General features: G+C 40.5%; 3 protein-coding genes across 4 annotated transcripts; 1 reads left to right on the forward strand and 2 right to left on the reverse strand.

Moving 5' to 3' along the window:
- Positions 1-98: 98 nt before the first annotated feature.
- zbtb41 (zinc finger and BTB domain containing 41) lies at positions 99-8,152 on the reverse strand. The gene is made up of 11 exons (XM_067605309.1): positions 7,775-8,152; positions 6,001-7,281; positions 4,918-5,125; positions 4,456-4,525; positions 4,159-4,306; positions 3,785-3,914; positions 3,508-3,603; positions 3,284-3,390; positions 2,736-2,841; positions 2,501-2,589; positions 99-2,336 (listed from the first exon to the last, which is right to left on the reverse strand). Exons 2-11 carry the CDS (start codon positions 7,247-7,249, stop codon positions 1,702-1,704), a joined length of 2,838 nt encoding a protein of 945 aa, XP_067461410.1. The 5' UTR covers positions 7,250-7,281; positions 7,775-8,152; the 3' UTR covers positions 99-1,701.
- A 3,269-nt stretch (positions 8,153-11,421) lies between these two features.
- Positions 11,422-19,336, forward strand: LOC137193881 (protein crumbs homolog 1-like). Its single transcript, XM_067605310.1, has 7 exons — positions 11,422-12,472; positions 13,451-14,001; positions 14,151-14,316; positions 16,003-16,900; positions 17,009-17,050; positions 17,170-17,289; positions 18,158-19,336. Exons 1-7 carry the CDS (start codon positions 11,428-11,430, stop codon positions 18,408-18,410), a joined length of 3,075 nt encoding a protein of 1,024 aa, XP_067461411.1. The 5' UTR covers positions 11,422-11,427; the 3' UTR covers positions 18,411-19,336.
- LOC137193882 (sentrin-specific protease 5-like) lies at positions 19,320-25,704 on the reverse strand. Of its 2 annotated transcripts, none has more exons than XM_067605312.1 (10): positions 25,521-25,704; positions 22,722-23,892; positions 22,491-22,596; positions 21,874-22,021; positions 21,698-21,745; positions 20,943-21,020; positions 20,630-20,767; positions 20,407-20,490; positions 20,181-20,231; positions 19,320-20,066 (listed from the first exon to the last, which is right to left on the reverse strand). In XM_067605312.1, the coding sequence occupies exons 2-10, from the start codon at positions 23,539-23,541 to the stop codon at positions 19,950-19,952; spliced, it is 1,590 nt and encodes a 529-aa protein (XP_067461413.1). In that variant the 5' UTR covers positions 23,542-23,892; positions 25,521-25,704; the 3' UTR covers positions 19,320-19,949. The 2 variants fall into 2 exon arrangements, with proteins under 2 accessions (XP_067461413.1, XP_067461412.1); XM_067605311.1 differs by having other exon boundaries at positions 22,722-23,895.
- Between the last annotated feature and the right edge of the window lie 348 nt (positions 25,705-26,052).

Here is a 26,052-nt window from a genome sequence, read left to right on the forward strand (position 1 = left end):
GCAACCCATCCATCCATCTATCATCCACACCCACTTATCCTGTTCAGGGTTGTCAGTGGCTAGAGGTTCTCAGGTCTAAGGGCTAACACACACAATCATCTGTTTTCATTTCTGATTTTATTGATCATGACACAAAGTTTGAAAAGACCACTATTTCAGATTGTGAAGGTGAACTGTTTCAACTCTACTGTAACTCTCCGACAATGAATTCTGAAGAAATGCTTGTAACTGCCACAAAATTAAGACCCACCAGCAAAACCACCCTCAGATGCAACAAATATTTTACCACATTGTGTGGTAGTGATTCCACTTTACTGTTTTTGTTGATTCTTCCACTCCTTAAAGCTTTTTAGTGAGTTTCCACTCATTGTTAAGCTTTCCAATCCACAGCTTTACTCTTTAGATTCACTCTCACTGCTCCGATAGCAACATTTTTGGCTGCAGTAGGCAGCTGAATTAGCAAAAAAGCTCTTAAAACCCACTGTACACTACCTGTTCAGCACCAAAAAGGCAAACAGACAGTTAGGGACTAGCTGTGAACATAGTGGAGCATTTGGCAGCTAAAAAGTAAGATATTTCCCTCAGGAGTTGATAGAGACCAAAAACAGAGCTGAGTGAATGCAGTACATTCACCAGGTAGACGGAAACAGGACTCCAAATGAATGCTAACTTGGCTTCGTAACTGCTGGATGTGAAAATAAGCACATTTGCTGAGAAGTTCGCTGTATCAATGTAAAAGGTGAAAATATGAGTTTTGCAATCACAACTTCTTTCCGCTGCCCCTCAGAGGCCAAAAAATCACTTAATGCAGGTTTAAATACTAAAAACGTTAACAAAATGTGATTCCATTTCTTCGATCACATTTTACATGATTTTACAACTGAGAGACAGGTTGTACAGGCAGTACAAAACTTACACAATTTAAGTCTCCTCAGTAACAGACTGCCACTAGTGATATTTTTAAATCTTAACTATGGATATTTATCTATTTGGCAATTCAATTAAATGTTCAGTCCAAAAAAATGTTAAAACAGTAATTGTTCATCATAAGTCATTAAAACCTAGATTGATAAACTAGAACCAACAAATGATTTTTTACAGATAAATGACTTCAATTTATCAAAATTCAAATTTTCTGTCAATCAATGAATCCATTAAAAAGCTAATTGTTCCAGCTCAAATAGAAATAACAAAAAAAAAAACAGCAAACACTTACAAACAAGTTATTCTGTGGCAACAAAGCCCCAAACATCAGTGAGAACGAGAAGAAAATGTGAAGAGGATTTTAAAAAAGTGAATACTCCAAGCAACAACATAAAGAAGACGGTGTAATGCATACTGTATGAAAGGATGATGACGTTGAAAAGCAATGTTTTTGCTTTAGCTAAACTGAAAACAGCCCTGTCTGAATCCTGCTTTCAAACATGTCACACAAATATGTTTATTTTTTCAACAATAAGGTGTGAGTTTTCTGTGAGATCAGGCTGAGCACAATGCAAGTTATCTCTCTATGTCACAGCAGAACCAAAATAAATCAAGTGCAGTAGTTTAGTTTTAATTTAATCATTTTACATGGAGGTCAATAATTGGCTATTCTTGAAATGTAGATATTTATCAGTGGTTCTATAACGTAGCTTCTGTTCCTCTGACCAAATAATTGTTTGAGTTGGTTGGACTGGTCCAGTTTTTGGTTGTAGAACATCAGTTGGTGTGATCAGAGTTGGAGATGTTCTGCACAGAGGAAGCTGAATCCAGTCCCAGCAGCGTGCCCAGGTAAGACTGCTCTCGGGGGTCCAGCATCTGATCCGGCCTCACAGGGTGGACAATGTTGGTGGGCTGGGGGGTGAGGGTGTACTTTTCTAAGAAGGCCAGGTCTGTAGCGGCCTGGTAACCAGAGTTCTGCTGCTGTCCTTGTGCCTGTATGCCCACAACACTGTGAGTTTGGGAGGAGAGAGACGTGGCCCCGTGAGTGTTCAAGTTGCCCTGCGCTCCTCCTGCCATCTGGACAGGAACTAAAGTGACAGGCACGCAGACATTCGTAGGAGGGGGGCTGCTCTGGAGGGTTGACTTAGGTTCAGCACGATATACCTTTGAGGTTTCCTCAAAAGGAATAGACACTATTTTGTCCTCGCTGAGCGTCGTGAGGGGCTGCTCAGTAAAGCGGGTGCTGTGCACGTGGTCCACATGGTACTTGAGCTTGTCTTTTCTTTTAAAGGTGGCACTGCAGTGGGGGCAGTTAAAAGGACGAGCGTCTGAGTGAATCACCATGTGCTTTGTCAAGGTCTTCTTGATCCGAAATGTCTGGTCGCACTCAGGACATCTGTGGGGTTTCTCACCTTTACATGAACACAAGAGAATATCAGTGTGAAAATATTAAAAAAGTATAATTTAGATTGCCTCTCCTATTGAAAAGCCAATTTTTAAAGACTAATAAGAAAAAAAAACTATGGCTTGCCTCGTGAATCATCTAACTGTCAATTTTTGTTCTTTGTTTCCTTACCTGAGTGGGTCCTGAAGTGCATTTCTAGACTGGACTTTCCTTTAAATTCTTTCTTGCAGACCTCACACTGATGCACAGCAGTTTTATACCTTAAAAAAAGGGAAAAAAATTAATTAACATGGACTTTAACAGGAATTTTGATAAACTTCCAGGTTAATCTTTGAGGTAGCAGCCAGAGGAAAAATTACAGCTATTACAACATGACCAAAACTAAGTGATTTGTATGATAACATACTTCTGCCAAACTTTCTCTCCCAAATGAACACTTTTGTAATGGACCGTCAGATGATCATGGCGCCTGAAGCACTTCCCACATTCTTCACATTGATGTGCTTTCTCACCTGGAATAAACATGGTCTACGTTAAAAAAATACAGACTAGATGCAGTAAAAGGATTATTCAACTGAGTGAATATAATATCAACAGTATACATTTAATTACTCTAGTTTTCAAGGCATTCTCTCTTTTATTACGCGTGCAACTGAAATGCACAACTGCAACAGAATAGACTGCAGTACTATTGTCACAACAGAAACACACTGATACAGGTATACCATGTCATTTATTTCACTCTATCAAAGAGGGTGTACAGATTTAAATGTTATCTCAAAATAGCCTGGCATACTGTAGCCTTTTAACTATTAAGATACAAGATAAATATATATCTTATAAATAATAGGATTGACTATTAATGATATCTCTCCTGAAACTTCCCAGTGTGTTGTATTGTAACAAGAAACAAGATTAAACTTGAATCCCACTGCTGTATGTCTTATACTGTACCGGAGTGTATTTTCTGATGTTTGGTCAGGTGATCATGGCGTATGAAGGTTTTCCCGCATTCGTCACACTCATAGCGCTTGTCATCATGATGCACTCTCAGGTGGAGCCTGTCCACGAAACAGATTGCTGATTTTAGGGGATTCTAATAATGACACAGCCAATAAAACATGACATGGCTGCAAACACAAACATCAAACACATTGTTCAAACTTCCCTGGACCCACCTATAGGAGCTGCCATGACGGAAACTCTGCCCACAGATACTACACAGGTGAGGCTTCTCCCCACTGTGGATCCGCAAGTGCTCCCTCAAAGTTGTCCTACGAGGAGAAAAACACATCTGCTTTTTAATGTGTGCATTTGCTTTGAGAATTTGCCAATAGAGCAGCAGAAAATTCAACATTTTTACAACTAGGCATGTCAAAATATGTGTTTTAAACCCTTAGACAACATGATGCTCTTGTAGGAAGATGTGAGGAAAGTATCAGGACAGAGACTCACCTTTCCCTTACTGATTTCCCACAAACATAGCAGGTCCACTTTCTTTTGCCTCCATGTGTACATTCGATGTGCCTCTTTCTGTTGCCTGTGTCATTAAACTGTCGGCCACAGATCTCGCAGGGAAAAGGGCCTGAAAATGAGACATTATACAAACTTCTTATGCATAGTTTGCTACAGCAACATGGACGCCTGCTACTGTAATCAATGACAGCTTCAGAAAGATAGAAAGGAACGATTCAAAAATGCCACATGTTTTATCTCCTGATTTTTCTGTTTCATTATTTAATTGTTAAAAAGCTTTTCCATTAGAAAGAGTAAAGACAATTGTTTTATTCCTAGGAGCTTAAGAATTCATTTCTCTCTCTATTGCTCACCTAAATGGTACTTTTCCTGGTGCTTCAGCCGGGCAAACCTGGACTTGAAGTGTTCGTCACAGAAGGAGCATTTGAAGGGCCGGTCTTGGGTGTGCAGGATCATGTGCTCCTGCAGATGAGGCCTGCGGGTGAAGCTCTTCAGACAAATCTGGATTGGAAATAGGAATGGGAGCAGGAGGAGGGAGTGAGGTTATGAACTGTTAAAATCAGAACAAACACTGGATAGTTATTAATTCATCATACCTATTCATGAACACATATTCCAAGTATATTCAAGTGATCAAACATTGGTCTTACAGCACATTTCCAGCCTTCACTCTTCCTCTTTCTCTTGGTGAGAAACTCTTGGATGTGGTCTGGATGAAATCTGGCAGGACAGTGAAGACACATGATCATGTAACAACATGTATTAGCTTTGCACTAAAACGTGGAAACCACAATATAGAAAATATGTACAGTACCCAAGTCTTTTTCAAAATTTCAGGACTACAAATCTCTTATTTCAATACTTTTCCTAATTATACACCTGTGTTAAGGTGTAAAACGGTGTATTTTTACACATGACTATGATTGGATTATGATTACAGGTACACGACAAAACATCAAGATAAAAATGGGGAAAAAATGACTTTCTCTAAATTGGTCTAAACTGCTGCACCGGATTTAAGTGTAAAATAGCTCCTGTTGCTTATGAGGATCAGTATGACTGCCTGGTGTAATGTCACCATACTGTCTGGAATGATCTGGCCATGTCCTCACCTCCTAACATGCTTAGCCAGAGTTTTCTTGCTAGCATGCAGTTTGTTACAGAAGGGGCACTTGTGCTCTTTCTTCTGGAAGGGAGCGTCGCTGGCATGCTTCTTCTTGTGTACGGTCAGGTTGGACTTGGTGGAGTAGCGCTGAAGACAGATGTCACACTGGAAGGGTTTCTCCCCTGTGTGCACTCGGGTGTGACTCTCATACTTCCCTAAAAAAATGCAGGAAGGACTCATTTACAATGAAAAATAATTAGTCACAACAGGTGGAGAGACTCTCTTACTCTTTTAACAGGGGGAAAAGGAAACTGTAGCAACATCATATTTCAGACAGGAAGCACTTTACACTGACAATACCATGTGAGATAAAGTGTAACAAACTAGGGCTGAAACTAATGATAACTTTCATTATCGATTAATCTGTCTTCTTTAGTCCACTCAACAGTCCAAAATCCAAAGATATTCAGTTTACTACCATGTATGACACAAAAAAGCTTAAAATTCTCACATTTGAGAGGCTGCAACCAGCAAATTCTTGGTATTCTTTTTTGAAAAATGACTGAAACGATAATATGTAGATAGTTGCCAATTAATCGACTAATTGTTGCAGCTCTACAACATACTGCCTTTACTGTGATCTAATTTGCTTGTTTAAAGCATATCAACAATAGACTTAGTTGACAACATAGTAGAGACGCTACACATGAACATTTAATGAACTAGTGGACTGGTGGACTACAATCAACATGATTAGTCGATTAGCAAAGTGAATATAATTCAACAGTTTATTGTCTTTTATCAAGTAAAAAAGTCAAACATTTGCTAGAATTTACTGTTTTTTTTTCTTCTTCACATCATCGTAAATTGAATAACTTTGCATTGTGGATTCTCTGTGGTGTTATCTTGGGCTGTTGTTAAGCGTGATGGGCATTTTTCATTATTTTTTTCACATCAACACATTAATTAATAAAGAAAATAGTAATTAGTTGCAGCTCTAGCCCCAACCATGTAAGAGAGAATATCCTTTTAGGTCATACTAGTGGTACAAAAACTACTATTAATCTGTGCTCCACCCCATCGTACTCACCTGCACGGTCAAAGGTCTTGTCACATTTGGGGCACTTGAGAGTCTTCTTGCTGGAGGTTTGGATGATGACTGGAGCCAGACCTTCAGGGTACACTGGACTCTGGTTTGAGCTTCCTGCTGCTGGCGCTGGCACTTCCACCTCTGGAACAGCCTGCTGCTCTGTCCTTTCCACATCTGAACCCTGCTGATCTGCACTCCTGTCTGCTGCACAAACCTCAGCAACTTTCTTCTGGGCAGCCAAGTCCTCATTCATGTCCCCCTCCTCTTCATCTTCCTCCTCCACTACATCTTCCACCAGAGTTGGTTTAAATGTCTCTTTCACATCCAAACGTTTGGACGTTTGGTTTTTCATGACCACCTCTCCTGCTTCTTCCTCTCTTTCTTCACCCTGCTCTCTTGGTGATACAGTCCTTTGTTTTTCCTCAGGAGTGTTGATAGTGTGCTCCGCATCGTCTTTCTTATACTTAGTGGGTGTTCTCCTCCTGCGAGCTGACCTCCGCATCGTAGCAGCCCTCTGACCTGACGTCTTCTCTGTCTCAGTTGGGGTTCGCTGCTGTTCATCAGTGTGACTCTCAGCCAAGTGGTTCTGCAGGGAGTTTTCAGTGCTAAACTGGCGACTGCACAGGGAGCACCGAACATCAGGCGGGCTTTGGCTGTCCATGTCACCTGCTGGCGAGTCACTGGACGTCATCTCCACCTCAGGAGACCCTCCGGACTCAGCCTGGACTTGGATCACACTTACTGGGTTGTTGTCCCCTTCTTCACACAGCAGCTTTAGTATATCCATCATGTCCAGGAATCGGGCCGCTTCAGTCAGAGCCGGGAGCTCCATCTCTGTGACGACACACTCAGAGGTGTACAAAAAGCCAAGCAGGTGCTGGAACACAGAGTCCTCCACATGGTCCAGAGTCACATGTGCTGTGGCTGGGTTCTTGGACAGCTCAGCGTGGAAGTAGCTGCTCCCATGGGCCAACACCACCTTGTGGGCACTGTAGAGCTTCCCACCCACCGACACAAACACATCGCAGAACCTCTGGCGTGTCCGGTCCTCATTCAAGAACTTAAGGAGGTTGTGACTGTGCTGTGACATCCTCAGGTGCCTGTTTTGTGAAGCTGATTCTGGGACAGTTTCAGAGTTTGGTGGGAAGTTGGAGCCCGGCACAGTGCCCGTCTCTGTCATCCGTTCATTGCTGGCACTGCCCTGTCTGCTGCGTTTGGGACGCAGAGGATTACAAGGTTTTTTCTTCATTGGTGTGTCTGACAGGCTACCATGAATCACTCCTGAAAACAAGAGGAAGAGAAACCGTGCTGAAATTGAACATGCTAACCTCCCACGTATTGGGCTTTGATTCAGTTCTGATAGGACAAAATGGCCAACATGTAACTAAATGGATACAACAATTGTATTAACAGCATGAAGCTGACATGAAGAGGCCACTGTGGTGGAAAGTTCATAGCTGTGCACGAAAAAATGCACAATAACGATACATTGCTAACATTTGAGGGATATTTCTTCCAATTATTATTCAAATGCTACACTCGTCAGGCAACAGAGGCGTACGTTGAATGTGAAAATTAAGATTGTAACCATGTTGCTGTCCTGAATTATTAAGCAAGTCGGTTGCATTTGCACCTTCGCTCCCCACCTCAAGGACCCCTAACATATGTTATCAGCCTGACGGCGGGCCCCCTCCGAGGAGAGTGTCGACAAACGACCCTCACTGCTACCTTGGAAATTAACGTCTATGTTGGGGTGTTTTAAACAAAATCTTACCTTAGAGATGCGAGCCGTGTTTATAAAGCACTGCACACCCCGGCTGGCATTAGTCATGTGGACAATAAACGGATGAATAATAATTTCCTGAACAACTGTAACGCCACACCTCCCCATCCCACCAGAAATGTCGAACATCGTAACAAACAACTCGCCCATTGGCTGTTTCAGCTTTTGTCCTCGAAAGCTCTTATTTGGAGGCGTAAACACACGTAAAAAATGTAACAGACAGCGAGAGAAGTACAAGCACTGATACCACTTTAACTACTTCATTTCCTATGAAACGCATAAAAAGTAAAACAAGAATTAAAACTAAACAAAGAGGAAGACGTTTTTCTTTTTTTCGCTTTATTGCACGAAGAGGAGAACGTGTTGCCGTCGAGTAGAGCGTTCATGACAGCAGGGTATCTTGGGTAATGTAGTCTAGATGCTGATAGCCTACCTCCATTACCTGCTCTACAGCAGTGTGATACATCAGTCATTGACTCTGTTTTTATTGTATAACATCTGTCTATCTATCTATCTATCTGTGCATACCTTACATATTTCCTAAATTAATATATCCTCTGGTATAATAATACTTGCACTTTATTTAATAGTTGTTTTTTCCCACATATTTGATCATAGTAGAGCCCGACCAATATATCAGTCAGCCGATATTACTGACCAATATTGGGCTATCACAGATGTATTGGTATCAGCGTATATGTTGTCCGATATGCGCCGATATATATATGTATTTTTTTTAAGTTATTTAGGCAGCATTTTATGTATATTGGATCCTTTTTCTTTCTTCAAGTTTAATATGTACATACATAAGGTTTTTTTGTTCTATGTTTTTTTATTTATAGTTATTTATCGTTATTAAATTCCCAGTGAAGTTTACTGTATCAGTGCACCAATGTCATTTTATACAATAAAGTTTATTGTTAAACTGTAAAATATCATGCTTCCATTACATATCTTTGTCACAAGTGTTTGATAACCACATTTCAGCGATCATTGCAAAAAATGTGTGTTTATGTATATATTCTGTGTATATATAAGATTATTGGCCGATATATCAATATCAGAATTTTTTAACTCCCTAATTTTGGTATCAGCCCCAAAAATCCAGCATCAGTCAGGCCCTGGATCATAACCCTTAGTTCTGGTCTATAGCATACCGTGAGTGCCACTGTAAATCCTGTCCCAGGGCAATTGTAAATTAAGTAACAACAAAAACAGCAGTAAGGCCATTAGTATCATTAATGCACAAATTGAATGTTCTCAGAGCTCTTCAGAGAAATTACACGAGATGACGTCAGTGACGTTTTAATGACAGAGATACTTCCCAGATTAGAACTACTGGCTTCAGTTGATTTCTTTCAGAGACTGGGCCTCGGTCCAGCCAACTGCTGTGGCCAAATAGTAATTAACTGAGGACACACTCATGTATGTGGGCATGTATGCATTCATGTGCACACGTGAAACTGTACTTATGTCTATGTTCCATGTATGTGGAGTTAGGATGTGGGAATATTTCTCTCTAGAGATAGAGTAATTTATTTGCTAAAAAAAATACTTTATTTGCTAAAGAGTCTCAGTAAGACTGAGAATATTTCTCTCTACAGAAGACTGAAGTTATAAAGAGAAACTGAGTGTTAAGATTCATCATCTGTACCAAAATACTTGCCCCAATTAATTCTATGGTTCAACCATTCAATTTTACTCCTCTTGATGTGATAGAGGTCCATAGAGCCTTAAAGCAACTGGATCCTAACAAATGACAAGCTTGATCCTTACTTTTTTATAGCAGACTTTATAGCAGAACATCTGATTCATATTTTTAATCTTACCCTTTCCAACAATAAGACTCCTAACATATGGAAATTTGCCTATGTTCTCCCTTTGCTGAAAGGAAGGGATATCTCAGTTAATAACTACAGGCCGATCTCTCAATTATGTGTTTTAGCTGAAGTCCTTGAAGAGCTTGTTAGTGAACAACTCAAAGAATTTTTAGACACAAATCATATTCTTCATCACAGCATCAGTCAGGCTTTGGAAAACAACACGGCACAATAGCCGCTTCTGTTAAAGTGGTGAATGACATTATTGAGGCACTGAACTGCAAAACAAGACTGTCCAAGGCTTTGGACACAGTTTACCATGTCACCTTGGTGGATAGACTCTACAATATTGGCTTATCTGGTTATGCTATAAGCTGGTTTTCAAATTAGCTGGGTCTTCCTCTTCCTTCCTCCCTGTATCAAAGGATGTGCCCCAGGGTTCCATACTAGGACCACTGCTGTTCTCCATATATGTAAATAATCCTTGTGATAACTTAGCAAATGCTGCGTTCCATTTTTATGCACGATACATTATCTATTGCTCATCCCCTTCAGTAGTACAAACCCTTGATTTTCTGCAGTCTGCCTTTGATGTTGTTCAGTCTCATTTAACTCAAATTAAGTTGGTGTTAAATGCAGACAAATCCAAATTCATGCTATTTTCAAAAGCCAAAGAGTTACCATCTAACTTCCCTAAGATCTCAACTGCTCAAGGGGTTGAAATTGAAATGGTCACAACATATAAGTATTTAGGTATTATTATTGATCAGAACTTGTCATTCAAATCACACACTGAAAAGCTTGTTTCCAAGCTGAAATTTAAATTCAGTTTCTTTTTTAGGAACAAATCCTGTTTGTGACAGGTGTATTTGTCTGTTTGTATTGTTTGTGTTTATTGTTGTAACTATGTTTATGCTCCTCTCTTGGCCAGGTCTCTCTCTCTCTCTCTCTCTGTGTGTCTCTCTCTCTCTTACTATATATATATATATATATATATATATATATATATATATATATATATATATATATATATATATATATATATATATATATATACATATACATATATGTATATACACACATGCCATTGTTTTCTTCAAATGTGCCTTGGCTGTCACTTATATAAGTGTAGATCAGAGTTCTATCTAGGAAAGATGTCTGGAGTTTCTCAAATTAGCCTCCGGGCTGAACCCCTCCCTTTGCCAACTCATTTAATGTGTAAGACATTGTAAGTGCATTAGCTTAATCCATCCTATCTGGCGGTGAACACACACAGGCATGGAGGAGCTGAAGATGGAGCTGCACACATGAGCATTCTCCACCTGTCTTTGACCTAAAATGAAGATATTACTAAACATCTTTTAAGTTGGAGGATTTGTTGAGGACAATGTTGAGATTCAGCGTACATGTTTGGATGTTATGGTTTCTTTGTGCAGGTAATCTACAGAATGTATGTGGTAATAATTGTTGAATATTATTTGCAAATGTTCATCATGTCCTTCATCAATGTAGCTGTTAAATGTGTTGTATCAGTAGGGTAATAATTAGTGTATATGCAGAACAATAATTAGTATATTTTTCTTTTATTGTCATTCTGTTTGGCTGAGGTGCTCAATTAGTGTATGTTATAATGCACAACAGAAATTTGTATAGCTGGTTTCAATTCTAGATTTATTTTGTATGTCTAAACTAAATTACATTTTTTTAGATTTCTAAAATTTAAAGTTAGAGTTTCTTTCTCTTTTAATTTCTCATCTTAATTCTGTAGATTTATATCTACTGCTCCACACATGTTTGTAACTGTGTGCTGACCCTTACTGACACATGGGTTTCAAATCTGAATGCAGTTTAATTTTTCATTGTTTTAAATCATGTACTGTAATTGTCTCTCCAGGCACTTTCTCTGATGAGGACATCAATGGATGTGAACAGCAGCCATGCCAAAATGGTGGCGTATGTGAGAGTCACAATGGAGGTTTCAGATGCCTTTGCTCCCAGCAGAGCCAAAGTGGGCGCCTATATGGGGGGGAGACCTGCACAATTGCACTTTCAGGCTGTGATGACAACCAATGCGAGAATGGAGGAATATGCTCCCCCTTATTTGTAAATGATGAGCACACTTATACATGCATCTGCCTTGCTGGCTTTACAGGCCCTAAATGCGAGACCACCACCGTCTTTTCATTTGAGTCTAGAGGCTACATGTACATAGAGACTCAGCTCTTAGACCCAGAGGCCCCTCTTAATGTGACATTCAGCTTCAGGACAGAAAGACCTGTCGGCACCCTCCTGCAGCGTAGAGTGGATGACCTGCTTCTCAGCATTGAGCTGATGGATGGAAAACTTTGCCTCCGCAGTCTGAGAGGCCAAGGGTCCAGCACACTGGTTCAGGAGCTCCCAGAGTACATGTCCAACAACAAGTGGCACACGGTGGAGGCATCACTGGGCGGCGTGGTCAGCCTCATCAGGCTGCTCTGTACTGAAGGAAGCTGCACCATGGACACCAGCGCTGAAGTCCAGCTGTTTGAGCAAACCTCTGCTGCTCTCCCCCAGCCAGGAACAGTTCATCAAAGTCTCTTCATAGGAGCAGTTGGGGTTAACTGGGGCCTTGGCAGAGCAGTGGATGAAGCAGACTACCTGCCTGCTTTTGTGGGCTGCTTCAGAGATGTGTTTGTGGACTCACGTCTGGTGGTGCCTGTTATAGAGGCGGAAGATTCAGATGTCCAGGCAAACATCACTGTGGGATGCAGCGACAAAGACAAGTGCGATGACAGCCCATGTCAGAACCGAGGGCGCTGTGTGAGCCAGGGCTGGAGGAGCTACATGTGTGAGTGTCTCAGACCGTATGAGGGCACCAACTGTGCAGAGGGTAGGTCGTGCACACACACACACATACTAACAACACTGCATGCCATTTCGATGTCTCAAAATCAATCCAACCAGTTCAGCCATTAAGTTCCCAGCACCATTTCTTCTATTTTGCTTCATTTCCTCAAAGAAAACCTGATTGCCAACCACCTACTGTACACAATGTATTGTAAGTGCAAATTGTTAGCTATCTTGCCACAAATGACACAAACAATGTAACACAAAAGGAACCTTTAGGTATCTCTCAAAATAACCTGTTATAGATATTGTTATTTCACTCATAGTTTCCTGTCCCCAGATAATCATGAAACTGATCTATGATGTTTTTGACTGGCATATCACTTTAAGAGTGAAGGTTTCAGTGGTGTAATATCGGTATATATTATCTTGAGAAGGAACATTTCTATAGGCAGAACTACTGGAAGACCTATGCTGTAAAAACAGGTATAGGTTGAGTCAAGTTCAACCTCAGTCACATCACTGCAGAAGTCTCAATGGGTAGCTATGAGGAGATCCACCCTACAGGATGATAAATTTAGTCAGTAGACTTTAAAGGAGCTTACAGCCAGTAGAAATAGCACAGAGTTCAGCCATAGAGTCATGCAATTAGGAGGCATTCAGTAACACCTGAGCCAAGGATTAAAAAAACGTGGGTTTCAGTAGCTGACCTGGAACACCTTTACTTTGGCAAATCAGGGAGTCTTACTGTCTCACACCATGCAGGGACATTATGGTTGGTTGGCATCTAGAGCAGCTCTGACTGTACTTTTCAATGAACAGAATTAGCAGAGAACACTTGTCTCTGTCAAAACAATGCTGGAAATAGTCCTTAACATCACCTGTCTTTCAATACAAGCTTTTGGCTGGTTGTAGTCTATCCATTCAGTTAATAACTGCACAAAAACTTAATGTTTTAGTATTAAATTGCTGATGTACTAATCAGGAAGAATTTTTTTCTCTCTTCCCTGCGCCCACATAGAGTATATCACTGCAAGGTTTGGAAGCAAAGACTTGGAGAGTTATGCTGTCTTCTCATTAGACGATGACCCGGATGATACTGTGACCATATCCATGTTCATTCGCACCAGACAGTCCAGCAGCCTCCTCCTCATCCTGGCCAACAGCACCAGCCAGTACCTCCGCCTCTGGCTTGAGAAGGGCAGGGTCAAAGTTCAGGTGAACAACTTTGAGACCCTGGTTGGCCATGGTGTGGTCACTGACGGCCATTTCCACCTGGTGACTGTGAAGCTGGAGGGAATGGCAGCTATTTTGCTCCAGTCAGCCCAGAGCCAGGGCTCTATGCCCATTAGGCAGGTCCAAGCCCATTCTGGTGATCTGGTCTTTGTTGGGGGGCTACCAGACCCAAGGGCCTCTGCTTCATTTGGTGGCTACTTTAAGGGATGCATCCAGGATCTGAGGATTAACAGCAAACGACTGCAGTTTTATCCCATGAAAACTTCAGTGGAATCTTACAACCTGGAGAAACTCATCAACATCGAACAAGGATGCAGCAGTGACAATGCCTGTGCTGTGAGTAGCTGACAGAGCATTCATATAGCAATCTAGTCATGTTTATTGTGTTGTCTTTTCATTTCTAATCTGCACCAATAATGGTAGAGAACACTGTAGAACTGACAGAGGCATGTCTTGATTGATTTGGGCTCTTTTCACTTCATTAGGTTAACCCCTGTCTCAATGCTGGAGTGTGTTACTCCATGTGGGACGACTTCATCTGTAACTGCCCCCCCAACACTGCAGGCCAGCGCTGTGAGGAGGTGAAATGGTGTGAGCTGTCTCCCTGCCCTGCCACTGCTGTGTGCCAGCCCCGCCCACAGGGCTTTGAATGTGAGTGTCCTGAGATAAGTGTTGTTGTGCACTATTCCTGTCTCAGAAAGACCACGGTCTTAAAAATACATAACCATGGGATAAAAAAAGTCTAGAGACTCTCTAAGAATGGCCGAGAAATAGGATCTATGCTATAAATACTATATTGTGTGCAGGTACCGTCACTATTCCTATATATGACTTGTAAAAACATCACTCAGGAATAGGATCCATAATAAATGTGTAAGCCTATTATTATACCAGCCCATATCTGATCTTGGTTTGTATCCACTGAAGGGACTGCCTGCAGTGTGCAGTCCCTTCAGGCCGCTCACTGGTGCAGGCACTGATTAATTACAGTGTGGCTGATTACAGTAGGGAACAGAGGTGAGGCAGGGATCCTACATAGGATTCCTCTAAGACGTGGTAATCCCTTGTCAGATTAAGTCTGCTGCCACATGCCCGTGGAAGTTTGTGATGACAGCTCTTCCTGGAAATGTCACATGTTCACCAAGAGAAAAATAGGGGAGCTGTTGATCCGGAGAAGCTGCCAATCTAAGCCTTTTTTTCTATGTTCTTCATACCATTACGTGCCTGCATTTGTGCACGTTAAGTATATTTTCACACTTTTCTGCATTTATCTGCTCCCCTCTTTTTTTTTTTTGGAATTACTGACCTGGTCTGGGAAGCTTTTTTTCCACAGTTGGTTGTGGATTCCTGCATGTCACATGTTCGCAACCAAGGACCCAGCAAATCACATTGTACGCAGGTGCCTAAAGTCTGTTTTGACTATTGCGCAATTTACCCGACAAAACAAACTGTAACTAACTGTTTTCTTATTTAGCTTTGTATTATGAGCAATCCTGTCCTACATGAACACACAACTTTTGCCAAAGTTACAACAGTTTTTTTCAGTTTTTCACGTGACAGATTTCTGTATTTGTGCTTTTTTCACTGGTTTGAAGTGGGCAGTGCTCGGCTAGAGAAAGGTGACGTACTTCCATGCGCAATGAGGATTGAGCAATGTTTGAATCAAATTGTGAGGACAGTTGTTGGGTTGTTGGTTAATGTTGCCAGCAGTCAATTAGGGCTGCAACTAACGATTATTTTCATTATCGATTAATTGATTAGTTGGTGCTCCATAAAATGTCACAAAATGGTGAAAAATGACGATCATCATTTCCCAAAGCCCAAATTGATGTCCTCAAATATCTTCTTTTATCCTGAACAACAGTCCACAGACCAAAGATATTCAGTTTACTGTTATAGAGAAATATTCCCATTTGAGAAGCTTGAAACAGAGAATTTGGGACTCAAAACAATGAATCAGTGATCAAAATAGTTGGTAATTAATTTAATAGTTGGCAACCAATCAATTAGTTGACTAATCATGCAGCTCTACTGTCAATCAATTCTGATCAAACCACACCCGCATACTCCTGGTGGAACAGATTGGTCTAAGTAATCTTAAATAATACCTCTTTTTTTTTTTTTGTAAGAGTAATGTAACACCTCCTGTAAATCTTGCCTTTGCTGATATCCAGTGGTTTACATTTTCACCATCCTGCAGTGATGCACAGGTGTACTCCAGGACACCATGACATCATTCTTGGGTGTGGTTACAGGTGCAACAAAGCACACAGGAAAACAATAAATCGTAACATGTAATTTCAGTTCTATTAAGTCTCTTCTCTTTCTCTCCTACAGGTTTATCTAATGTGACATTTCGGGCTGAGAGTGAAGTTTTGCTCTATCGGAGCAATGGGAAGATTAAGCGCAGCCTCACCAGTGTCTCCCTCAGCTTCCGCACAAGACAGTTTGCTGCCACCATACTGCATGCACAAAAGGGCTCAGCCTACCTCACCATCTCCCTCCAGGACTCTCATGTGGTCATGGAGCACCAGGCTAGTGTTGACAAGGATTCCCTCAAGATGACTGTACAGAGCCAGGGTTCAGTCAGTGATGGAGAGTGGCACATTGTGGAGCTCAGTATGGACAACCAGACCTCCCGGTGGATCATGGCTGTGGATAGAGGTAAAGAGGAGGTGTCCAAGATAACTGCTGGGAACCTGGATTTTCTTAGGGATGGAGTAGACATCTTCCTCGGGGGCCTGGATGCTACAGTGAGCTTGTCTGGGTGTCTGGGCCCTGTGGAGGTTGGAGGCCTTCTTCTTCCTTTCCACTTGGACACAGAGCTGAACCTCCCCAGACCTCAGGAGGAGCAGTTTGCGAGGATAAACATCAACGCTGCCCCGCGATACGGCTGCTGGGGAGCCAATGTGTGTGCGGCCAACCCCTGTCAGAACGAGGGTGCATGTGAGGACCTGTTCGACCTGCCTCACTGCATGTGTCCCTCCGAGTGGACAGGGCCGCTATGCCAAGACCCGACAGACAAGTGCGCCTCCAGCCCCTGCATCTACGGTGACTGCACCAACCTATCTGACGGATACAAATGTGTGTGTGAGCAGGGGTACACTGGTGAACAGTGTGAGACAGAAGTTGATTTGTGTGAAAATAGCAATTGCAGCAGTGGTGCCACGTGCCTCAAAGGTTTCCAAAGCTACACATGCCTCTGCCCCCAGAATCTGACAGGCCAATACTGCGAGTGAGTTCTTCCACTTTGTTAATAACAACAAAGTTACAGTAGCACAACCTAAAACCAGAATTTTACTAACCAGAATTGTACTATATGGCACTAACTTGTCTCTAACAGTGAGAAGATTCCTGAGATCCCATGGTACATTGAGACAAACCCGTAAGTGTTTTTACATTAAATACCAAAAATAAACACATTTCCTTTGTTTCGCTATACTAATATACTACTAAATAATTGATGATGGCATTGACATTGTTTTTATTCGTCGATCTATCAAGACTTCCTCGGTTGCCTGTATCTACGTGCATGGGAACAAGATGGAACTACAGCTGCTTTAATGGAGGGAACTGTTCTGAAGCAGACGCCTGCTACTGCCTGCCTGGTTTCACAGGACAGTGGTAGGTCATGCATCATGATTCTTAATCCTCTTTGCCGTCCGAAGGTCCTGACCCCGAGGTTCCTCACACTCCACGTTAGGACCAAATGGTACCACATGAGGTTGCTAGACATGCAAACAGGGATGCTCATATTAGATTTAAGACTGGTATATTGACGTCTGTGTATTCTTTAAATTAAATGTAAAAAAAATCTAGGTTACCTCGACACAAGGGACTTTTGAGACCTGAAACCAGTGTCATGAGCCAGAAAAGGTTGATAAAACCCTGCACTAAAGCCTGCGTTTAAATCTGCTGTAATCAATATGTCTATATTAACAATGGCTCTAATGACTAGGTGTTATGTTAAAGGTGTTGCTTGAAGTGACGAACCCACAGAAAATTATCACCAAACCAAACCAAATTATTTTTTATTATATTATTTGTTTTGGTTTTCTGACCAGCAACTTTACTGTTGTGGTTCATTCTCACTGCTCTCATCTGTGTCGCTTTTAGATGCAGCTGCTCAGCGAAAAAACTCAAAAATCCATTTTTTAAAAACAAAGACTTACATTCATCAGGTGGCCAAAAGAATAACTACAAATAAACGCTACTGTTGCTTCATATCTGCTGGATGTGTAAAAATGCCACCATATTGTAATAAGTTTGCCATGTATCTACTGGTCAATGTTGTGTTGGGATCAGCTTGTTTCCGCTGCTCCCAAGTGGCCAAAAAATTAATTACTGCATGTTTAAATTTCCGATTTGGATTTTGTGTAAAATTTCAACACTTTCTTAGACATGTGCAGCACATGAATGTATCATAAGAACTATTAAGTTACACGTTGTTTCATGTTCTTAATTCTTCTCTCATTCTTTCTCCTCCTTCTAGGTGTGAGAAGGATGTGGATGAATGTGCCTCGGAGCCGTGTCTGAACGGAGGCTTCTGTATCAATTACGTGAACAGTTTTGAGTGTGTGTGTGATATGAATTACTCAGGGATACACTGCCAAATGGATGTCAGTGACTTCTACTTGTACATCTTCTTGGGCCTGTGGCAGAACCTGTTCCAGCTGATGTCCTACCTTATCATACGCCTCGATGATGAGCCAGAAATTGAGTGGGGATTCCACGTCAATGATTAGGACTCCTGCTGGGATAGTGTGATCAAACTGGACTATAAATCTGGATAAGGTGTTACACTGAATTACATTTTTAAAAATGTCAATACACAGAAATGATTTGTTGTAAACTGCACATGGTACATCAATAGGCCCATTACACCAAAAAATACCAAAAGGACAAAAGAACTAAAACAACTGCTGGTGAATCCAGATTTTTGGGGACAGACCACTTGTTTACTGCTGCATAGGTTATCATTAATCCTCTTTGACAGTAAACCAAGAGGCTATGTATTGGTTCTAAAAACTGGTGTAAAACTAGTTCCCTATGTGCACACATCCAGTGCCACTCCATTATATGAGTCAGATTGTTCTGACCAGTTTTCTTGATAGTCTTACACCAAGGACAGTTGTTGTGCTCTCAGCTCTATAAAGAACCATTAACACAAGAACTAAAATTGTTTAATAATTTTCTTTTGGATTATTAAAAAAACAAGAGAGACAGGAAAAAGTTGCATTTTGTGCAATAAATATATATTATCTGTGAAACTGTAACTCATAATAACTAGTGTACTGACAAGGTCAGTAGAAATGTGTCTGTTGTGAACAGATTTATGCAATTGAATGTTACATATTGCACCATATTTCACTCAGTATAATAATGCATTTTATCTGGTTCTCATACTGAAAACCACACGTTAGAGAGAGTTCCTCTTGTGCCTTAAATCTCCTTTTATCCTGAGCACTGCTTTCTAATCAGTGCATGTCTTATAACTGTTCAGGGACACATTCACATACAGTTATAATCCACTGGAGATTAATAAAATATCTGTCTATAGCTAGAAAGTCATTTATGTACTCTATGATAAATTGATGAAGGCAATTCTGGATGCAGTGCATACAGTACCTGACATGTAAGATGAAAACATAAAATAAACTTTGTTGCAAACTGTCTGCTTTTATTTAAACCTTTTTGTACATATTTCTATTAAGCAACAAATAAAAACAATAGTTTGGACAACTTAATTTTCTTCACAAACAAAATACACACAGCTTCTATTCCATCATCTGGTGCTAACAGAACGCAAAAACATCCCAAACCACAAGGGGATAATGCAATTAGACTTAAAAAATGTGCAAATAAGGTGTATAAATATCTCTACAAAAAATAAGTTACACCTAACCACAGAAACAAATGATGAAAGATTAGATCCATTTCAACAGACAGTTCTTTAGAGAGTTATAATCTATAAGATCAGTCCATTTAATTAGGCTCTGTCGTTGCACTGTTTCCTTCAGTAGATGTTTGAACTGTTACATGAACAATACAATTTTTCTCTTAAATAACATGCCTGATTAAATACAGATAATATAAATACAGTGATCGTATAAAGATTAGGATTTAGCATGAACAGTGCATCTGCTACAAGACTGACTGGGATCATCCATATGCACTCACAGTGCTACAGAACAGCAAAGTGTTGAATGATGATTTCATACCCTAATGGGAAGCAGCACATATTATCAGCAATACATATTGTACATGTAACTGCAAGATACTCCTCAGCCCTGTTCATGGAGTTTACAATCACAGAGCTCCTTGTAGATCCTCTTACGTATCTTTGGTATGTCTTTCTGTGAAAACTGGAGTGGTTGTGCCAGGGCAAGGCATCTGGAATACTGAGAGAGAGGGCAGAAGGGAGTGATGATGTAATATATGAATGGATGAAAACAAATCAGACACAATTACGATTGGAGTCGGGCATACTAAGATGGAAAAAAGAATTCTGGTACCTCCAAGACAAAAACTCCACAGTCATTTTCATTGGTCTGTTGTGGGATTTTCTGTGAAGAACAGCAGGGGGAGACAAGACATCATGTCAGTGAGTGTGTCAGCTGAAAGTGAGCAGCAGGTGACGTTTTTATCCCTGATATGGCCTCTGGCACATACATTTTGTTCCTTTTGTGCCACAAGCTTTTGTAGTCTGTTATTATGGGATATCACATCAATGAAACATACCTCATCGAACGACACTGTCCAACCATTTTCAAATGCTGTTTGCTGCTTCTCTTTTGCTTCTGTCATCAAGTATTTCAAGATGTTCTATTGAAACAAAAACATAAAGTAAACAGTTTTACAATGTCTTACATACATTGACTTATAACCACTCCAGGGGAAGCTAATTAAATATTTATTATGGATACTGGTGGAGTGACTGAAAATATAAAGAATATGTTATTACCCTTGCAACCTTCTGGAGCGCATTCCCTTGAGAGTCGTAAAGGCAGATCTTCTTTTTGACAATGTCAGCAGTCACCAGACACCAGTGAACCTCCAGGTGGATGGGCACCAAAAGCAGGCTCTTTGAAAACAAATCAACCTGCCCAAGAAGAGACCCAGGGTCGGGTTAAATCCACTCACAGCATTCTCTCTCAATTTCTAAAGTCACTCTCACCTTTTAAAAACTGATCATGTTAAAGTTATTTATTCTCTGTTTTTTTTTCCAAATCTACATGACAACAGCAATCTATATTGCAAACCATCTTAGACCTAACCTGCTTTGTCCATCTCTTAACGCCATCATATCCTTTGGTCATGAGCTGCCGGTGGAAGAAGCTGTTGAGAAAATGGACCTGGGAGTGATAAAAACAGGGATAAAAATCAAACTACAATTATGAGACAACAGGTCTATGTGTGTCTTACATGTGTGCTTATTTGTTTAAAACCTATTCTAGTCAGATTATGAAAGTCAAACACATTGGGTCAGCTTTAAAACAAATAGACCTGGGCCAGCACTTGCAAAATTGTTATTGTCTTAAGGTTCTTCAAATACTCAAAAGATAGGACAATTCTCTGACTGTGACACAATCAATATCACAGACAAGGAAGACAAGGAATAGTTCAACATTTTTGGGAAACATGTTTGTCATGTGGGTGATGACAAGTCTTCTGGAGATCCCTGCACCTGACAGTGAAATAGTCTCACACATAAGCCTCCATAAAACCACACATTGCCATTTTTACACTTCAGTTTTTGCATGGATTAAACAAACAATACAGGTGGTAGTAGCCGTCTCCCTGTTTCCAGTCTTAATGCTAAGCTAAGCATCAACTGCTGGTAGCTTCATATTTACCATGTAGGCATGAGAGTGATATCAATCTTCCCAAATTTTCCCAAAATGTCAAACTTTGCCTTCAATCAGTGACAATATTTGAAAAAGCCTGGCAATACGAACTTGACCCATCTGGAGGTTCAGGTATAATTAGAAAAGAAAAAACAGTTTGTCATCGACATAGCATTTAAGATTACCTTATGATGGGCAGATTCCATAATCAATTCGCCATACATGTTCATGACCTTCAGCAGAAACAAGAAATACATACCAGTTACATTCAGCATAAACATGCAGGGTTTTGTTCACCACATAAATCTTTCCAGTCAAAAATCTGCATGACAAACTGAAATGCTCTGTGTTAGATGGTAACCTGGTCGTTGAGCCAGTTCTGATCCGCCAGTGTCAACAAATCATCCAGTGTCAGAGTGTGTTTCTTGTAGACCACTTGGAAGGAGGGAATAGGTTTCTGAACCATGGCAGTTCGGTATTTGTTAACCTCTGATAGGGCGAGATTTTTCCTGCACGAGTAGAGAAATTTCAAATGACTGGTCTGGGAATAAAATCATTACAGACAACTCTGAATGTTCCAACCATAAACACAAAAGGAAAAGTTCTATCACACAATTAGAGATTCAAGAAAGAGGGATTAAAAAAGATTTTTTACCTTTGGATATTTAATCTGAATGAAAAAGTAAGCTCGACAGAGTGTTCATGAGACCCCTCCCTCCCCCAAATTCTGACATTGGAAAGGCTTCAGATGTTAGAAAATCTGACATGCGGGGCGCTCTGGTGGCCTAATGGTTTAGGCACAAAACATATAACTGTAACGTTCATGGTTTGATTCCCAGCCGGGGGACCCTTGTTGACTACATTGACTCTCAAATAAAGGCAAAATGCCAAAAAAAATTCTTAAAAAAAGAAATCTGACACGTACTTCGTCTGAAGCATACTGATGCCTTAACTTAGACATGAGGGCCAAACATTTACCTGTCATTGAAATCAGTGTTAAACTTCCTCTTCAGGTGTCTGAACACGTCACTCTTCTGTAGAGGGATGAAACTTCCGTATATTCTGTAGAAGTCATCGAGAAATTCTAGAGAGATTGAAAACATTGTGATTTGAAATAGCTGCAAAAAACCAGAAATGTAAACCAAAAGACAAGGAGAAAAGAGTATATATGTTTAAAAAAAAAAAAAAAAAAAAAAAAAAGATATATACCATGGATGTCTTTTGTCAGTGCTTTAAGGCCAGCATCAGTCTGAGGGGACACTGTCTTTTTGCTGGTGATTTTCTTATCAGGATCCCTGTTTGTAGCCTGGTCCTGAGAGATGGTAGTGTGTTGTCCTGCTGGGCCATTAATCTCAAGCATTTCAGCTGGTATCACTGTCCTTGGTTTCTTAAAATGAGTAATTACCCCACATGCATCACTGTCTGTGCTCCGCAGGGGTTTGACAGTGTAAGAAAGTTCTGACAGGTCGCCTATTTTACCAAACTGTACACAGATTTCTGTTCTTTGAGACAGCACCATTGCTGTTGGCGTGGTTTGACTGATGGCATCTGCAGCAACATCTGTGTCCGTAACCGGGTTCGGCAGCAGGTTTGAGGCGATGCATGTTTCTGACAGACTGACAGATTCACATGGTTTCACAAGGCAATTCTGTCTTCTAAGTACTGAATCTTCAGTATCACATCCCAGAGGTGATACAAGAACAGATGTTCTGACTTGTGAATGTTCTAGGTTTGGTGTACCGTAGGTTGGAAGTTTCCTTTTATTTTTCCGCGATTCTGTCTTTAAATTGAGGCAGGACCTGGAGCTGATGCCACTTGCTAGTTTCTTGCCTCTTACTATCCCAAAACGGCATTTCTCTCTCCACTTCCTCCACATCCAAAGCTGCAATTTACAATACAAGCGTCTCTTGGCTCGCCTAGAGAGATGAGAAACTCCCTTGACTGAAGACATGAATGCCTTCCTTCTCTTTAGGTATTTTGCTTTACTCCGGTAGCTCTGTGTTCGGTGCATTTGGGAGAAATTGACCATTGATTTGAGTAAACAATGGAGGGTCACATGAGAACATGGAGTTATGAGTATCCTTTCCGCTGCTGGATCAGCAGGTCTGAGTCAGACAGCTCGCATACAACAGTGCTGAATCTGGATTTGTTTGTGTCTTCTTTGTAACAGAGGGACTCTCAATTTCAAAGCCATGGTCCACTGTCTCTGTCTCCGGTTTAACTTTCTGTTGATGGGTCCGCTGCTACACACTGCTTCAGAGTAGACCTTGAGTGAAAAAGGTGAATACTAGTGTTGGATTTTCATACCCCACCTAGCTGTCCTTGTATTTGTTTCTGCTTCTGATGGCTTTCCCAGTAGAGTCATGCACAGTGTGAACATCTGCTGCAAAGCAGAACAAATGCGTCATTACACACAGGGCTGAGGGAGAGTAATTATACACACATCACGTAGGTGCGAGGCTATTAGAAAGCAGTGTCGATGAACAAAGTAACGCTTACACACTTACTCCAAGCCACAAAATTTAATCAGGGCAACTTTCAATCATGCTGGGATCTTCCTTTGTGAAAATGGAAAAACACACCTATATTTATACATCCATTCATACCAATAGGCTGACAAGCTCTATGATGACAAGTGTGGTCAATCATTCAACCCGCCCACGGTGATAAACACCTCAAAGCAATTAACAATTCCATAGAGTACATCAAAAAAGAGCAGGAATAGCAATGCCATACCTCAAAAAACAATTCTATGAAAAATATAAAAAAATCAAAGACATCAGATTCATCATCACATGTATTAAAATCAACATCACATATGTTCAAAAATATACCACAATAAGCTAGAGGGAAGGGAATTTTTTGTGCAAGAAAACACCTCCTTTCTATAAAATATTAACTACATCATGTAACATCAAGAAAATTGACACTAACTCTCTCTTTGGAGCAGGAGGGTATTCACATCGCCTCTTCTTCTCAGATTAAACACACAGCTCCAACACATATTCATCTGACTTAAATTATAACTTTCACACGCTTTGACCAATAAAGATGTTTTTCCCCCCCTGATTCATAAGATTTTGATCAGCTTTCAATGTTATGCATGAACGTGACGGCTAAAGCCCAATTTTGAGATACTTGAGTGTTGCTTTATTTCCATTTTCCGCTGTTTCATACTTGTACTGTGACATTTCAGAGGAAAATATTGCACCTTTTACTCCACCATCTACAAATTGTTTGACAGCTGTAGATATTGGTTACTTTACAGATTTGACATATAAAACCTATGGTCAGTGTGTAACATTTAAACATGGTTACAAATTAAACTACCAAACACATATATTATGCAATTAAAATCTCAGATCTCAGTTGATCAGCAGCAACATGGAAAAGATGCAAACATGTTAACACATCAGGAATTATGATGATATAATATAATATACAATAACATAACATTGACAGGGGGAATCCTGCTGCATAGTACACACTTTTGATGCTTTAAGCACATTTTGTTGAGTACTTTTACTTCAGGAAGGATTTGACTGTTGGACTTTTGCTACTTTTACTTAAATGATCTGAATACTTCTTCCACTGCTGCCACTGAGTTGGATCACTGCAACTTGGGAGTGCATTTGCAGCTGCACAAAACATCTGTGATACAGATGTATTAGCAACAAGTATTTTCACAAAGAAATGCTTTAGTAAAATTCAACAGCTATAAGACCTAGTGTGTGTGTGTGTGCGTGTGTGTGTGAGAGAGAGAGAGAGTCTGGGCTTCCACACATGTCACAGTAAGGTAAGTTAACAAGCTGCTTGGCTACAATAAAGTTATTTGATTCTCTCCAGGCTGTTAGACTAGACATGGCTCATGGTTTTGTTCAGTTTTTTTTCTTCTCGACACGTGTTTCCAAGCAAAGAGCCTTGCTACATCAGTTAACATAGCTGCTACAACAACTGTGTGTAACAAATGGTGAGCTGCTAGCCATGACGTTAACCACTCTGCCTTACCGTTAGTCTCGCCTGGCTCACTGAAACCTCGGCACGGGGTGAACTCTTGTTTGATAATGCTCAGAAAATTAACTACTAAACAATTCATTTCACGGCGTGTTTAGCTGTTTGACCCCTCAACCTGCACCGCGTTTGGTGTCATGAATACAAGTCGTTGCACGTTGGTAGTCGCGTGTGGATTGCGTCACTCGCGCACCGACCAATTAGAGTTTACTCAAATAAAATGGACAAAAAGAAGAATAAAAAACAAACCAAACGGTCATGCTTTATGGTAGTGATATCTTAATTCATTTTGAAAATAATCCAAGGACAACAATGTTAGCGTTTTAATCCAACTATTTATAATTTTTGGTAAATGTAATCTATAGAAAATTAAATGGACCAATAGAAAACCAAACGTTACCTTATTTCTAATTGATATTAACCTCTATTACAATTCTGTGGTCAAGCTGAAAAATAGAAAAGCGACAAAGACCCAAACAACATTTGAAACACATAAAATTATCAACTAATGTTAGTTACTTAATTATCG

This window comes from Thunnus thynnus, chromosome 12, assembly GCF_963924715.1.
Source record: "Thunnus thynnus chromosome 12, fThuThy2.1, whole genome shotgun sequence".
In the NCBI taxonomy this organism is placed as follows: domain Eukaryota; kingdom Metazoa; phylum Chordata; class Actinopteri; order Scombriformes; family Scombridae; genus Thunnus; species Thunnus thynnus.